This window comes from Serinus canaria, chromosome 13 (genome assembly GCF_022539315.1).
Source record: "Serinus canaria isolate serCan28SL12 chromosome 13, serCan2020, whole genome shotgun sequence".
NCBI classification, from domain to species: domain Eukaryota; kingdom Metazoa; phylum Chordata; class Aves; order Passeriformes; family Fringillidae; genus Serinus; species Serinus canaria.
The window spans coordinates 7605784-7621517 of record NC_066327.1 but is presented as its reverse complement, the minus strand read 5'-3'; the positions used below and the strand labels follow the sequence as shown (position 1 = coordinate 7621517).

The following is a 15734-nucleotide window of genomic DNA, read 5'->3' as shown; positions in this document are numbered from 1 at the left end:
CTAAGACAGGGAATTCCATCTGTGTAAATCAAGAGTAAACAGAATCAAAGCACCAACTTGCTTTAGTGCAGTGACACATGAAAAACCAACAGTCAGGCTTGCCGTAACTTCTCAGTTGATAAAAAGTGTTTGGTTAGCAGATGCTGTGAATAAACTGAGGAGGAAATTAGAGTGAAAGCACATAGCATAGAGTTTAGCCAGACATGTTTACCTGTTCTGAATATGCCTTGCGTCATTCTGTATTACGGTAAAATTAAAACCACATTTAGGATGATGTAAATTAAATGGTAATTTCTCAAGAACCTCTTTTATGGGCTATAGGATTGGTCTTGTTGCTGACCACAAACTGTACCTGGACCTGTCATTAGTTCCTCAGGAAAGAAGTTAGAAGTTTTATAAGGTTCTGGCACTCTGACAAAACCAGAAGGAAAGAATTGTGGAGGCTTAAAGAGCTGTGTGATATTTATAGAATAAAATCATGGAATCATTTAGGATGGAAATGATCTTAAAGACTCCTCAGTTCCAGCTGTTACCTCACCACTGCCAAGGCTACCACTAAACCATGTTCCCAGGTGCCATATCTGCTAAATCCCTCTGGGGTTGGTGACTGCGTAGGGCTAGAAAGAGACAAGTCATTTGGATGTCAGTCCAGAAGAAGTGATGTGAAATGTGACCTCTCCCCCAGTCAGGGGGATGGTGGTTAACCAGAGGAGGGTTTCTTGTGCTGCTTAGGGACAGACTCTTGCAGCATCATGAAAGGTCTGCAAGCCAAAGGAGTGTGAAACATCTCTCTGGAAAGAGTGTATTACATTTATTTCAAGCAAGAGACGAATTTGAAGATGGGACCTGGTCACACAGTGGCTGGAGTTGACTGAAATTCCTTATTTCAGAGAGTGTTGTTGTAGGGGATGACCCTTGGAGACCTGAGAGCTCTGACATCCATCCTCAGGTGTGTGACAATGGTGTAGAGACAACACATAATCTCCATAAATAACTGTTCTCTTTACCTGCATCTTATTCCAAGAAACTGGACTTCTTTTAAAAAAAATCCTAGCATTCTTTTAAGTAACCCCCCTTTTTGTTTTTTTCCCAGATTAACCCTGGCAGTAAAGCAGCCATGGCAGACTTGTGCCCAGGAGACATTATTCTGGCAATTAACGGAGAGAACACGGACAACATGACACATCTAGAAGCTCAAAACAAGATCAAAGCATGTGTGGACCAGCTGCTGCTCTCTGTGAACAGGTTGGTTCTCTCTGATGTGCTCTTGTGTCAGTTTTGCTCAGAGGGCTTTTGGCTGGCCCTGGAGCAGATGAGTTCTCAGGTTGGGTTCTTGGAGCATCCCCATGGCCTGGGTAATTGTCCTGTGTTTTCAAAACAGTAAAACAAAATGATTTTTAATGGTTTACTGGTAGAAAAAGTGGGTTCAGTTCATTTTTATGTGTGGATTATCGGTTGTACCTTGTAAGGCTTGTCCAGGCTGTGGCCTGAGTTGTCTTGGTGGTTGTGTCAACTCAAGCAAGAGTAGCATGGGAATCAAAATGTCCTTTGGACAAACCCTTCCACTTTGTTAACATCCACCCATCATTTTAAATATCTGTTCAATAAAAAAAGCATTTGAAGGTCCTGCCAGATTTGCTTTTTAGGGCATTTCAAAGCAAAATGAAGGCATGAGTTTGATATTGGGTTTTTTTTGTTTTTTTCTTTTTTTTTTTAGTTGGGGTGTTTTGTGTGTGTGTTGTGGGGTTTTTGTCTGGTTAGTTTAGTTTTCTTTTTTTTTTTTTTTCATTTCTATTGGAATTAATTTTATAGCAAAATCACAAATTACCCAAGCAAAATGAACACTCCTTATAAGGTTCACAAAAGGCTAATAGTATCTGGCATAAGTTAAAATAAGTTAATATAGTTTCCCACTTCAGATTAAAGAGGCATTTCCTGATATAAAGAGCTATCATTTACTGTTTATACTTTTCTTGGAAAACCATGTAGCTCTGACTGGATGCCTGGGCAGTGGGGAAGGAGCGCTGCCATAAATGGAGCAAACCCTCAGTGATTCCTCCTGGTTCCTCAGACAGGCATCTCTGAGCTGCCTGGCTAAAGCAAAGTCCCCTGAGCTCAGCTCATGGGGTACAGATGATGTGGCTTTAGTATTACAAAAGAAAGAAGATAAGAAAAACAAGCAAAACCCCTTCACGCAGGTGGAGTTTCCCATAGCCAAGGAGGGCAGTTGTTCTGCTTTCCAGCTGGAGCAGTTTTAGGGAGACAGGTGATTTTCTACCCCCAAGAGGACCTGTGCCCGGGGCAGGACCAAGATTTCCTTCCTGACTGCCTGCAGGCTACTGGAGTTCTCTTTGGAAGAGGAGAAAATCCTTGTAGTGACAGGAGGTTCTGGTGAGCCACCAGCTGCTGGGGTGGTCTGGCAGCAGAGCAGCTTCACTGGGAGTTAGAACCAGGTTTTGCTGAAAGCAGCTTTCACTTGCAACATGGCAGTGTTTATTCTCATGGATGAGGGTTTCTGCTGTGTGAATTGATGGACTGAATTCCCACCTTGTGGTCACAGAGGTCTCAGAGCAGTGTCGGTGTGTGCCTTGCTGAGGTTAGGGGTGATCTGCCTGCTTGGTTTCCCTTTCCATGGTCATTCATGACCTCAGGGTGACCTGCAAGATGCTGTGTGGAGGGTCTGTGGCTTCAGGTTGTGTTTCCCAACTGTACCTAGCAAGGTGTGGATAATTTTAGCAGTGAGACCTTGTGGTGTGTCCAGAGAAGGTGAGTTTTCTAAGAGAGATGTTGCTGTTGGTGGCCCACAGCCTTTCAGTGGTGTATGTTTGTGGGTGACATGGTTGGCCTTTGCTAAGCAGTAGGATTGCAATGGTTTTGTCAGGCCTTAAAGTCTTCATAAACACAAGATTTTAAAGACTTTTGTATCTCATAGGCAAAAATAAATGCTCAGGGCTCTGCAAGGCAGGAACAGATGCTGAAGTGTAAAGCTGTTCAGCTTGGGGTAGCTCCTCTTGGAGATCACACTGTTTGGTGGCTTCTCCAAGGGCAGAACTCAGCTTCCCTGTGCCCAGAGATGTCCATGAGAGTGGCATTTCTCTTGACAGGAAAAACTGAGTAGTTTGGTTTTTTATGCAGTAGGGACAGCAGCTCCAGTGATGAGCTATTAGATCTATTTTTAGTTTGGCCCAAAGCGGGTGCACAGTGACTTGGTTCTTGGATTTCTCTCCAGTCTCCCAAGTGACCTGTTGGATCCTGTTGCCCAGCTGTTGGTCATTGCTGGAAGCACATCTGGCATTCCCTCCTAGGTGTGAGTGGATCCCTGCTCCAGGATCTGCCTCCTAGAACATGCGGTGACCTGGTCCTGCTCAGGGAGCCTTGTCCTGGGGCAATAATGAGGAGTTTTGTTGGTTTGTGTGCATGTCCAGCTACTGCTGTTTGTCACAGCTGTGGATCAACACCCTGGACCCTGCTCTGAGGCTGAACTTCAAGAAAGCCTTGCCTGTGGTGGTGTGGGTTAATATCTTTTCCTTTGGGCAGAGGTTGCTCTTCAAGCAACATCTTTTCTGTACACTGCCTTCAACACAATACAGTTTGCAAGCCAACACAAAAGATTTATTTTTAAATGTGTTTGTCTGAAATACATTTGAAATAAGAAGCCTGTTTGTTGCATGTCTTTAGTGAAGAACTGTTTTGTCAAAGCAGGCTTCCTCCAGCCATGCATGAGTGTGAAGGGGAGGGCAGGGAGCTGTGCAGTGCTTCCATCCCCCTGGTGCCCTTTGGACTGCTTCATCCCATGCCCTTTCTCCATCAACCCTTGACATTATGTGTTACTGAGCTAGAGAACAAGATGGGTTTTGTTTTCAGACTCTGGTCAGTAAATGCCCTTAGACTAGGAACTTCAGTAGGAAAGTCAGAATGTGGGGAAAACAAGAAAGGGGAGTTACTGAGTGGCCTGACCAAGACCAAGTATCATGCATGAAATAAAGGCAGCCATAAAATGGGGTTGGAGCTGTGTTTTGCTGAAATCACTGCTTGAAAGTACCTTGGGTGTGGGATGGGAGACCTCATGGCATCCTTGTTCCTGCTGACACAGACTGCCAGGAAACCCTTGGCAGCACTGTCCAGACCTGCCCATCTGTGCCAGAGGGCCAGGGCGAGCCCCACAGCTTTTTCTGAACCTTTTGTCATCTGCCAGGGAGGATGAAGGCTTGTACTGCAGCTTTCCTGTAGAAACTGGCCCTGTGCCCATGTTGGGAAAACTGCTGGCAAGGAGATGTCACAGGTTTTTAAGCATGTTGGGCTCCATGGCTCTCCTGTGCCCCTGGAGCCCACAGTCAGTGTTGGTGTCTGTGAAGCTGCCCCTACTCTCAGGCTGGACTAGCGGATATTTCCTTTTCTTCAAATCTCTTTGTCCTTTATCAAGGACAAATCTCTTGAGGGGGTTTTATTTCCTTCTTCATACCCTCCATTTTCTACCTCCTTTCTTGGCCAGACCCCTGACCTCCCTGAAATTAGTGGGTGTTTTGTCCCTGGATTTTTTGGATTCTGCTTTTCCCCAGCATGTGCAATTCTCTCTTTGGGCAGTGAGGCAGTGAAAGGCAAAGCAGCACAGTGGCCTTGCTGTTCTGAAACAAAGTGGTTGAAAATCCTCATTGGTTTATGAAAGGAGTTGATTTATGTAACTGATGCCTATGTGGGCACTGATGTAAGATGTGAGGAATTACTTGGTGTGGGCACTCCTGGAATAAGGGCTTGATGTTCAGGCTGTGGTTAATGGCTCCAGAATGGGAGGCCAGGAGTTCACATGGGCATAGTGAGGCTGAGGGGAAGGCAGTGATGGTGCTGATTAAGATTCAGCAGGATGGTTCAGGCTGTTCTGGTGATAAATTAGGCAGCTGTTCCATCATCATCTTCCCAGCTGTTGACTCTCCAGCCAAGGTAGCATGAGATATACTTTGCCTGTCTTAGTGCAGGAAGGATCAGGCCAGTTATGTGGCAGCTGGCTGGAGAAAGATCCGGGGTGTTGAGCAGCCCCATGAACTATTACTCACAAACACCTGGTATAAAACTTGTTCTTTTTACTCACTGTGAAGTTGCTTCCAAGTTACACAACAAATTCCTTAAGAGGCAAGAAGTGTGTTAGTGTGTTGTGCCAGGGGAGGTTTCAATTGGCTGTTAGGGAAAATTTCTTTGCTGAAAGGGTTTTCAAGCCCAGGGACTTCATATCCCTGGAGGGATTTAAAGACATGTGGATGTGGCACTGGGGACATGGTTTAGTGGTGGGCTTGGCAGTGCTGGGGTAGCACTGGGGCTTGATGGTCTGAGAGGCTTTTTCAACTTTTAACACTTTTATGATTTCCAGTCCAATCCAATTCCAGCCATTCCTGTTGGTTGGGGCTGTTGTGCACAGGGCCAGATGGGTGCTGGGCAACTGGGAGCATCTGCCTGGCCCCAGGTGCAGCCAAGAGCCCCAGGGTGCTTGAGTTGAATTTATTTCCTGACTGTGCTGTCAAAGAATAAATCCTCAAAGGTTCAGCTTTGATTCCTTCTATCTAAACTAAGTCCTGGAAGCAGTTTCTTCCCCCTTGGTTTGGCATGTATGCTGCTGCTGAGTCTGCTTGGAGAATTGACTAAGAAAATTCTCTGTCTATTCCTGCTCTATGTAAAGAGAGGGAGTTTCTCTGAAAGTTTCTGTGTAAGAAAGCCCAGTAATGAATCTGCTAGACATGTAGCCCCAGAAGTACCTGGAACCTCACATAGCTGATGTTTCTCCCATCTCCCCCAGTTCCTGGGGATTTTATTGGGGTCTGTTAGCTGTAAGCAGCGCAGGCAAGCTGCTGGAAGATGGGAAGGATGACAATGTATGTTCTCAAGTTTCCAGTAAAAGTACAACTGAAAAAGTGAATCACAGCTTCCCCTCTGGAGCTCCTTGAAGAGTAATAGAGAGGAAACCCGGCAGCTTTCCAGAGCAATACACAATGGTTTCAGCTGAGAGGAATGAAGGAGGAGAAATCCTGCAGCTTCTTCCCATTGACTGAATGAGCTGTGTCCTTTGGGGTGCTCAGCAGAGCACAGCTCCTGTGCTGCTCAGCTGCCCTGCAGAGGATGGATCCAACATCCCACAGTTATTGGGGGGAGGTTCATAAGCCTGGGAAGTTTGAAGCATCTGCTATAGCTGCTTCTAGACCAAGCTCAGCTTCTAGAAGGCTGATGGCCATATCAGTGATAACAATCAGCTGTGAGCATAGTGATGTGCCACGGTGGGAGGTGAAGAGCAGTCAGGAGATTGGCAGGAACCTGGAGTCACCCCCCCAAAGAAAGGGGGTGAAATAAAGCAATGTGATTATTCTGGTGGTTTGTAGCTGCATGGTGACAGCAGTGACCTGGATCCAGGCTGGCACTTCCCCAAGTGATAAATGTTAGTTTTTAGGGGATGGAGAAATAAGAAATTTGGTAAGACACAGGAATTCTTGCAACTTAAAAGCAGCTTGACAAACTTGAGAGTGAGACTTGCAGATATCTACCAGGTGAAAAAACATTCTGGTAAAATATGTGAGCATATGCAAGTAATCTTTTGAGAATGACTGAGACTTTTAGAAAGCAAATGGTGGGATAAAAGGTGTCTGCAACTTTAGTTTTTTTTAGTGATGTCCTTTTTATGGGTCCATTTCCTATGAAGCCGTGTGTGGAAGGCCTTGCACAAACCTAGGTCAAGTTATTTTTCTTAGGATTGTCCTGGATGCCATTAAGAGAGCAGAGTGGTGTGAGTGCAGGGTAATGATTTCCACATAACTGACTTTAATCCCCTATAGCACATCTGAGAACACTTTTCCTGTCCTTGAGCTGTAAATTAAACAATTCGGAACATTTGAGTGATGCCTGATCTCTTGCCTGTGACGTATGAGAAATGTGTTGGGATTTTGCTGTTGCCTAAACACAAAACTCTGACTGTTGGTAGGGTGAACCTGCTCCTGGTGGGGGGTTCAGGGTGACTCTGCTGGCTTCTGAGTCCCCACTGCTCTGGGGCTTGTTCTGGGGGTACAGAGGACCCCTCTGTTGCTGGTCCTGCTGGGGAAGTGGGCATGGGATGTTCCTGGAGCTGGGGTTGGGGTGTGAGCTCCAAGCATCAGCTCCTCCTACAGTAGCTGCCTATAGCATTGTTCTCTCAGGCAGAGTAATCTCTTAATTATTTTGGATTATTTCAGATTACATGATATTTTGCTGTTCCCAGGGAAAAGAGGGGGTTTCCCTGTGTAAGCATAAATGCTAGCTGGAGCTGATGTGAGCCTGGCTTTGTTCAGACTGTTGCTGTCAGAGTTGGTCTCAGTTATACCAAGAACTCCTTGTTACTCTGCAGAACTGATAGTGAAACCTTGAGTTTAATCATTAAAGCATTAACCATGAATGGCCTTCTCCATGTAAACTGAAGTCTGTCCATGTCTGTCATTAAGTGTAAATATACCCATGATGCCTTTTGGAGAGCACAGGTTTATCTGCTTTCTGCTCAGACAGTGTGATCTCTGTCAGGGGTGTGGAGAACTGGCAGTGCTGGTGACTGAATGCCATACCTTCACACAGAATGAATTTACTGCTATTGCTCTTATCTGCTGCAATCAGAATCACTTGCTGAAGCTGTGTTCTTATTTACTGGCACATTGAAGTCTTTGGGGATGCTTTAAGCTGTGTTTGGCATGTGGGCTCGAGAGCTGAGTGGGGGGAAGTCATCATGGACCCTCCTTGGGGCACTGCAAGCTCTCCTTGGGCTAGCTCAGTGCAGGGGAAAGCACAGAAATAATAGTGGTGATCCCTGCCAATGTAATTAGGCATTTCATTGTTCTGGGCCTCCAGATTTGATTTTCAATGTGGAAGCAATGTACACAGCACCAGATCATAGCAAGAAGCAAGCTGGGGTTGATAGGAATGCTGATGTTCCTGGGATGGACTGTTTCCATTGTCCCACTTGGACAGACCAATTTATGAGTGGATTGTCCCAGCCTAAAATCAAATAGTAACAGTAAAGATAAATTACCAGAACAAGATACCTAGCTATGAGAGTAATCACTCCGTGTTGAAAAAGCTGTAATGGCAGTAGTGAGGAAAAAAAGCTGAAATCCTCAGGGGCTAGATCAAAAGTGTGTTTGAGTCAGTGGGAGTCCCTGCATTTAGTAGGTTTTGGGTCAGACCCTAGATTTGTAAAGGCAGCTTTGTGTATGATGACTTGTGTAGCTGCAAAATACCAAAGGTAAAAATCTCCTTGAGAATTCCTGGGTTAAAATCATGCTCCTTATTTTTCAAGCTTGGACTCTGCAGATAATTTAACTGAGAGTGAATGTGGTATGTAGCAGGGGTGAGAGTCCACAAAGGATGGTTGGATGCATCTGTGCCCATGGAACAGCCCATATTTTTGTGAAGTGGTGCATATACAGAGTGTGATGATAAACAGAATAGTTTGCATGTTGAAAGCTTTATCTTGAACTTACTCGAGTTTCCATCTTCCACCTTAACCTTCTTGCATCCTGAGGAGTCTGTGGATGTACCTGCTGGACCTTGCCCAGGCCCCTGTCACTCCCTCATACCCTAAGTGCTGGAGATCACATTCCAGCCGTGTCCCCAGATGCCTTTGTGGGGAAAAAATGATCAGGCACATGGAAAATCTTTGGACAGTGACAGTATTCTGCTCTGCCTTGGCAGGACTGAAGATGCATTTGGGAATGGAAACTGTATTTTTAGGGCTTTTTCTATCTGGCAGCTGTTGAAAGGGTCAGGATGATTCATACAGGCTGGTGAAAGCCTTCTCCCTGAAAGGTGTTTATAGAATTCCTGATGTGGTCTGGTACACAGGCCTGCCAGGGATTGCATGTATGTATGTATGTATACATAAATCTATACACATGTGTAATCAGAATACTTTCTGGATTCAGGGCCAGAATAAAGGGGCAAAGCCAGGAATCTGCAAAACAGGAGCCACCAAGAGCCTGTATTCTGATGTCTTGAAGTTTGTCTCTTTAACTTCAAACTAAGACAGAACCTTGTAGTTCAAATATGGTTTTGAGCTTCATGGTTTTAATGGGATGAAACTGTCATCTTCTCTGTTTATCACTGATGTCTCTGAGGATAATTTTGGACAAATGCAAATATATTATAAACCTGCTAGGGAATTAATAAATGCTATATATATATTTGGCTTTTTCTTTTTTTTTTTTTTTGGCTTGTTTGTTTTGGCTTTTTTAAAAATTTGTTTAATTGCTTTTTTGTTTTGTTTAATGAGCTTGTTTCTTTCTTTGGGATTTTTGTGGGTTTTGTTTGTTTGGGTGGGAGCACTTTGGTTTGGGCTTTCTTAAAAGCAATTTAAGTACAGTTTACTTAATTTCCTGTTGCAGATCTGAAGGGAAGACCTGGTCCCCCCCCGTCCTGGAAGATGGCAAGGCTCAAGCATACCGGATCAACATCGAGCCAGACCCACAGGTATAGCAGCTGCAGCTCTGCCCCACTCTGCTGCTCTCCCAGCTTGCTTTTGAGGAGAGGAATCCATGTCTCTGGAAAGCCCTGTGCCCTGCCTGTGCTCCTTCCAGAAGTGAAGGACTTTCCATGTGTGGTTTTAAAGTTCTCTGCAGGTCTATCTGTGCTTTTCTTGGGCTGGTTCCCATGGTGAGCCAGATCCTGAGCAGATCTGGCACAATCCCATCTGTGTCGTTGCCTTCCAGCCAGGCCAGGGTTTGCTGGATCAGCCTGCTGGGGACACAGGATGGCTGGGCAGCACATGGAGGGTGACATCCAGCACTGACCCCTGTGAGGCTGTGACCAAGCTCAGAGTTAGTGTGATTTTGGATGGAGCTCTTGGGAGTCCTCTGACTGTCCAGTGCCTGCCCTTCCTGGGGTACAGCACACCCAGGCTCTGTCTGCATCTGCCTCAGCTGGTGTGCCTCTGCCTTGGCTGTTTCCAAAATCTGCTGTACCCTCCCAATCCCGTGACAGTGATTCACCTCCCATGATGGTGGATTTCTTTTTTTTTTTTTTTTTTTCTTTCTGTAATGTTCTCATCTTTTTCCTTTGTGGGTTGTTTTGGTTTTTTTTTCTCTCTCACTCCTTCTCTCTGTTTTGCAGCTTCTCTCTTCCCTCTGTCCTCAGCTCTGTCCCCTGGAGCCTTCTGCCTGTATCCTGCCCTGCCTTACTACCCCATCTTCTGCATCAGCCAGGTTTCTGATGGCTTGTTAGCAAGGTCAGAGGTGACTCTCATTCTCGTTTGGCTTCTTGATGGAAAGAGAATTGGGGGTTCTCTTCTCCCTCTCTGCTTATAAGGTATTGAATTGTCAATTTTTGCATGTGCTGGTCCATGTTGTGGAGTTATCTGGGGAACAAGGAGGAGACCAGGAGGATAGATGGGCAGAGGGCAGCTCCTGCTGTCTGGCTCCCCCTTGAATGTGTGCTGAGCTGGTGCACATGTTGCCAGCCTTCCCAGGGCACCCAAGGTCATGGATGGCAGGGCTGGAGCCTGCTGAGGCTTCTCACTGCTGTAGGTTGGCCACCCCTCCCAGGGCAGGGTAGAGGCCCTGGGGCTGCCCAGAGCCTTCAGAATATCAAAGTATGTCAGTTCAGGCTGACAGAATCCCCTGTGCTTGCCCCCAAAGCAAGTGAGCTCCCTTTGGCTGATGCTGAGTGTTCAAATATTGCTCAGATGGTCGTCTCCTCCACAGACGTAGTTTATGTCATATGCTTTTCCATGCTTTTTCTCCAGCCCTTACAAAATGCCTGTGTGCAGGGTCTGCTGGTTTAGCTCTACTGCTCCTTTCCAGAGAGGCTTTTAGAGTGTGCTGATGAGGGCTCCAGGGTGCCCCCTCAGCCCTCCCTTGGCTCAGTTCAGAAGGATTACAAGAGCTGCAAGGGTGGAAGAGAGGGGATGATGAGACTACAATGAATGTAGTCTCCTTCAGTGAGGAATGGGGAGAAAGTACTCCCCATGTACTGGGATACATGGGGGTGGGTAGCAGAGGGCACACCAAGGGCTCAGGACAAGGCTGAGATCCTCCAAACCCCATGAGAAATGGACCAGAGTATGAGGCTGTTGGGACTGTTGGCCATTCCAGCGATGTGGAATTTGCAGATATTCTGCATTTCTGCCCAGGACAGCAGGCAGAGGCACAGCACAACAGCAGCAATGGCAGAGCTGCCTCAGTACCACACATCAGCAACACGTGGGGCTGTTTGTCTTTCCTGCCCTGACTCACAGCGCAGGCTGATGTGTGAGCTTGGGCCTTGCATTCTGGCCATATTTGCTTCATTTATCAATTACAGCCATCTTTTCTGACAGATATTTTTTCTTACTAGACTTTACCTATGAATAATATTAAATGAGGAACAAATGTGCAGCAGTTCCACTGCCAGATACAACTTCCTGAGGTTTAATGCAGATTGGATTTGAATCTGACTATTAATATATGTTACATATGGATCTTTTTAAAAATTAGACAGTTTTATAGACTATAATGAAGGGGGTGTGGATGAACTATTCTGAATCCTGAAAATATGTAAATCTGGGGAGAAGGTGTGTAAGGCAGTTGTGTTTGTGGTAGGGCACCAAGAGAGGTGTGTGAACAAGGGTACACAAGTACAGGCAGCAGATTCCTGCCCTTGCTCTTTTTTTTTTTTTTTTTTTTTTTTTTTTTTGTGCCTGTATCCATGTGTTGTTTTCCTTAGTGGCTTTTTGGGTTTCTCAGAGAGGAGGTGAAGATGGTTCCACACACACCTCCCGGTGGCTGTGCTTGCACCAAAGATGTTTTTGTTGACTCTTCTCCCCAAACTGCCTGTGCCTCCAGTGTGGTTCATGCTGACAGCCTGGAGCACATGGCAGCAGCTGTGCTAACCCAGGTTTTATCACTGATGTCCTCTGACCTGTGTGAGGCTGAGGGTGACCATCAGCACCCAAAGAGAGCCAATCTTTGCTGCAGGTGACCCAGTGCTGTCCTGTGCTGTGTCCATTCAGCCCCTCGGCAAAGGCACATACTAGATTGTGAGAAGGAAAAATCTCCCTGTAAAGTAATAACTTGGCTCAATATGTGCAACCTTTAGGTGCACTTCCTTGCATCTGGAAAAAAGCAATCTGCTTTGAAACACCGGGAAAATTTTCTGCTGGAATTCTGCCCTCAGATCACAAAAAGAGGTTGGGGGTTTGTCCCTGAAAAAGGTTTTGAGAGTTTTACCCCAAGTGGCCTTTGCAGTAATGGTGAGCACATATCCTTTCTTCCTCCAGGTTTTACTCTGTATGCTTTTTCATCATACTGGACAAAGATCTGTTGAAAATCTTGACTTACGACTACAGTAATTCTTGCCTAAAACATGTGAGCATAAGCAGAATGCCTCAGTCTGAATGATTTGTAGGAAAATCTGTATTTCTGTTATTACAATTTAGGTTCTTAGGTGTAATCTTTGTCTTGAAGGCAGTGAAATTTGTAGTTACCTTCTGTGCAAGAGAACATGGAAGGTGTAGAGTAGTTGGTGAGTTTTCCTCTCCCCTTTTTCTAAATCTGTTGTGGTTTCTCAGTTGAGCTTTCTGGTAAACCTCTACTAAGAGTCCAAGAATGTGATCAATCCTCCTTATTAAAACTTTGATTATTGCCATGGCTGTGGGGAATAGCTACCCTCAAACTGAAGAAGCTGGAACTGGAGAGCTGCTTTTTCACGGTTAGCAGGAACAACACTGAACAGGATGAGTGAGTAACTTTCTGGAAAAATAACTTAATTTTTTTTAAAGCAGACTTTGGTTATCAGTTGGATTTGCTAGATGAGTCTGTCCTTAACAGGAAGAACCTACAGAGGAGGCCACAAATGCAGTGATATTCAGACTTGCAACCTAAAGAAGGGCTGCCTGTCTGTTGGACCCAGGAATGGGTGGGACCTACAGGGATGCTGGGGACAGCTCAGAGCTTTCCAGCCAGCAGTTCCAGATTCCATCACGCAGACATGACATCCTTGCTGATGTGTTGGGATCCCCAGTCTCTCTTGGCATGGTGTTGGTGTCCTTGTGGGTACTGGTCCCAGCCCCTCCTCCCCAGCAGACAGGGGGAGTGGGAGCACCCATCCATCAGTCTCTGGAGATCCCACTGTTATTGGCTTCCTGTAGCATGAGCTTGCTAGTTAAAATACTGCCATGCAGTGCTAATAAAAAGAGAGGGTGTTTGTCTTGTTGTTCATTCCCAAACTGCCAGAATTGGCAGCTCTCTGACCCAGGGGGGCTGGAACATGGGCTTTGGGCACCCTGTCAGTGCTGACTGACAATAGATCAAGTGTGTGGGTAGGAGAATAATTGCAGCAGAAATTAAATTGGCATCACGTAGCCAGAGCTGGAATAGGATGCAAGTCCTCCCAAACCTGGATGCTTGGCTGAAATAGGAACATGGGGTGAAAGGCTGGGTTTCTTCTGGCCGTGCAGACAGGCAGAGGCACTTCCCACAGTTATCCCTGGGGAATGGTGTCCTGGTGCTGCTGAGCTAGCAGAGCAGCCCCATGTCACTCTCAGGGGATGGATGAGAGAGGTGTGTCATCACTCTTGGTCCTCTCTTGTGCTGTGTCCTGAGCAATGGCTTTCCCAGCCTCACCACCTGACTGAGGGTGAGCTCTGGGCAGTGAAGAGCCACAGCACCAGGGGAGCTGCGCAGGAACAATGAGAAGGTTGTTTCTGCTCATCACTTACAAATTGCTTTTCCTATGTGTTACTCTGTTCTTGACACCCAGGTCTCAGTCCACAGAGACTTGTTTGTTTGCTCTGACTAAAATCAGGTGCAAAGCCCATGGCTTGCTATGTGAGAATGCCAGCCAGAATGGGATGAAGAGGAGGAATTGGGATAAACTTGCATCTATTGTAACTGTATGAGCAGCCTAATCCAGGCAGTGCTGGGTGTGAGCCAGGCCAGTGGAAATGTGAACACACCTTTGTTTGCTCGTGTCAGAGGGGCTCAGGTGTGTCTGGTTGCAGGGCTGAGGACCTGCATCTCTCATTGCACATGGGATGCACCCAGCATGGGCTCTGCAGCATCATTCCTGGGAGCTTTTCATACTTGCCCTGACTTCACAAATAGTATCACTGCTGATTATGCTTGCTCCTAATTACATAAATAAAATCACATGTGCGCTTCAGGGCAGTCTGAGCCTCTGGTGCCCCAGCTCTGGGCACCCAATGACAGCAGTGGGGTCCCACAGTAGAGCAGGGAGGATAGTTGGCTGCTAACCTGTCCCTTAGAACTGATTTTTAACACTTTTAAAATGTGTTAAATATGCTCATGTTTACTTTTTTCTAGATTATATATATATATATATATATATATTTTTTTTTTTTTTTTTTTTTACTAAGGGTGAATGTCTCCTTATGTTATTAACTGAGTAATAGATTTAAGTTAACTTTAATTAGATGGAGTGTTTGTTTTAAGTTCTCTGTGGGTTGCTGCCAAGCAGGAAACTTCTATGTACATCTTTGCAAAAGCCTGGTATAGGCCATGCTGAGTTCTCTGAGCTGGGGGTTAAAGCCTCCTGGCTGGAGAGATGGAATTTCCTTTCTCAGAGAGACTGACCATCCTTCCTCCCTTGCTCTTGGGGCAGCATGGGCCATGCCTGCTTCTGGGAAAGCTCCTGCTGTGACCCCCAGTCCCAGCCAGCAGGGCACCAACCAGCACTCTCCTGAGAAAGGAGGGAAAATGTCTGCCTTGGGGAAAACAAAGGATGAGCTCATGCCCTGGCACAAACCCGGCCTCCCTTCCATGGGAACTCACAGCTCGTTGTTTGAGGACTGATTTAATAGCAGAAACATGCTGAATGCTGACAGCCACTGTGGGTGCATCAGCCCTGAGTTCTGGGTGCTCAGGCAACATTTCACACCCAGATATTGGGGTTTTACACTACAAAAACCCACTAATCTAATTTGCTGGGTGAAAAGGTTACACACACATAGCATGTGCACTTGTGTTTACTTTTGCCTGTGATATAATATTGCATAATTTGAAAGCAAAGGAGTTTTCTGAGTACCATTGTAATATCTTGAAGCTGTAACCTTTTATGTGAAATTCTCTGTGTGTGTCTTAGGTAAATTAGCATCTTTAAGTGAGTTTTGATAGTCCTGCTATATGAAAAAGGTAAAACCAATATTAGGATAAAGGAAGGGGAAAATGGGAATTGAAACTTCAAAATAGTGTTTTCCTCTGTCCAAGTAACTTGAATAATTTGTTCTCATTGAAGGTACATAGGAATTATACTGAAATGGGGGTTGGTTTGGGACAAAACAAAATGCTGTTTGTATAAGTGCTAACACAGACATATACTGTGTTATTTTACTTGATAACATCAGTTTCAGTGATGACTGCATTAACACAGGTAAGGAAACTGCTGCTTGTGTACTTAGAAATGCCAAGTGTTTGGAAGCACAGGTGTAGCTCAGTGTTTCTGTTCTTGTCCATCAGGAAAAACAGCTTATCCCCTTTCACTTTTCCTTCTATCTCACTTAAGAGGAATTAACTGCTCTTGGAGGTCACTTGAGTGGAGAGAGCCATCCCCAGGTGCAGAGGGTTGCTGGAGGGATGCTCACAGTGGTCCCTCAGGATGATCAGTCTGAAGCAGCTGCTTCCATCCTCTAAAGCAGCTTGTGCCACAGAGGGCTGGGAAAGGCTGAGACATGTTTTTGAATCTACCTGAATTTATCTTTTTTTATTAATGAGGAAAAGCAAAAGGTTGGGACATTCCAAAATGAAACA

General features: G+C 45.6%; 1 protein-coding gene across 1 annotated transcript in view; it reads left to right on the top strand.

Moving 5' to 3' along the window:
• Positions 1-15734, top strand: part of PDLIM4 (PDZ and LIM domain 4) — a 45297-nt gene that overhangs the window by 12975 nt on the left and 16588 nt on the right. Inside the window, exons 2-3 of the mRNA XM_009091356.4 lie at positions 1094-1245; positions 9381-9465. Of these exons, the coding sequence (XP_009089604.1) occupies positions 1094-1245; positions 9381-9465 (237 nt within the window). The remainder of the gene's footprint in view (positions 1-1093; positions 1246-9380; positions 9466-15734) is intronic.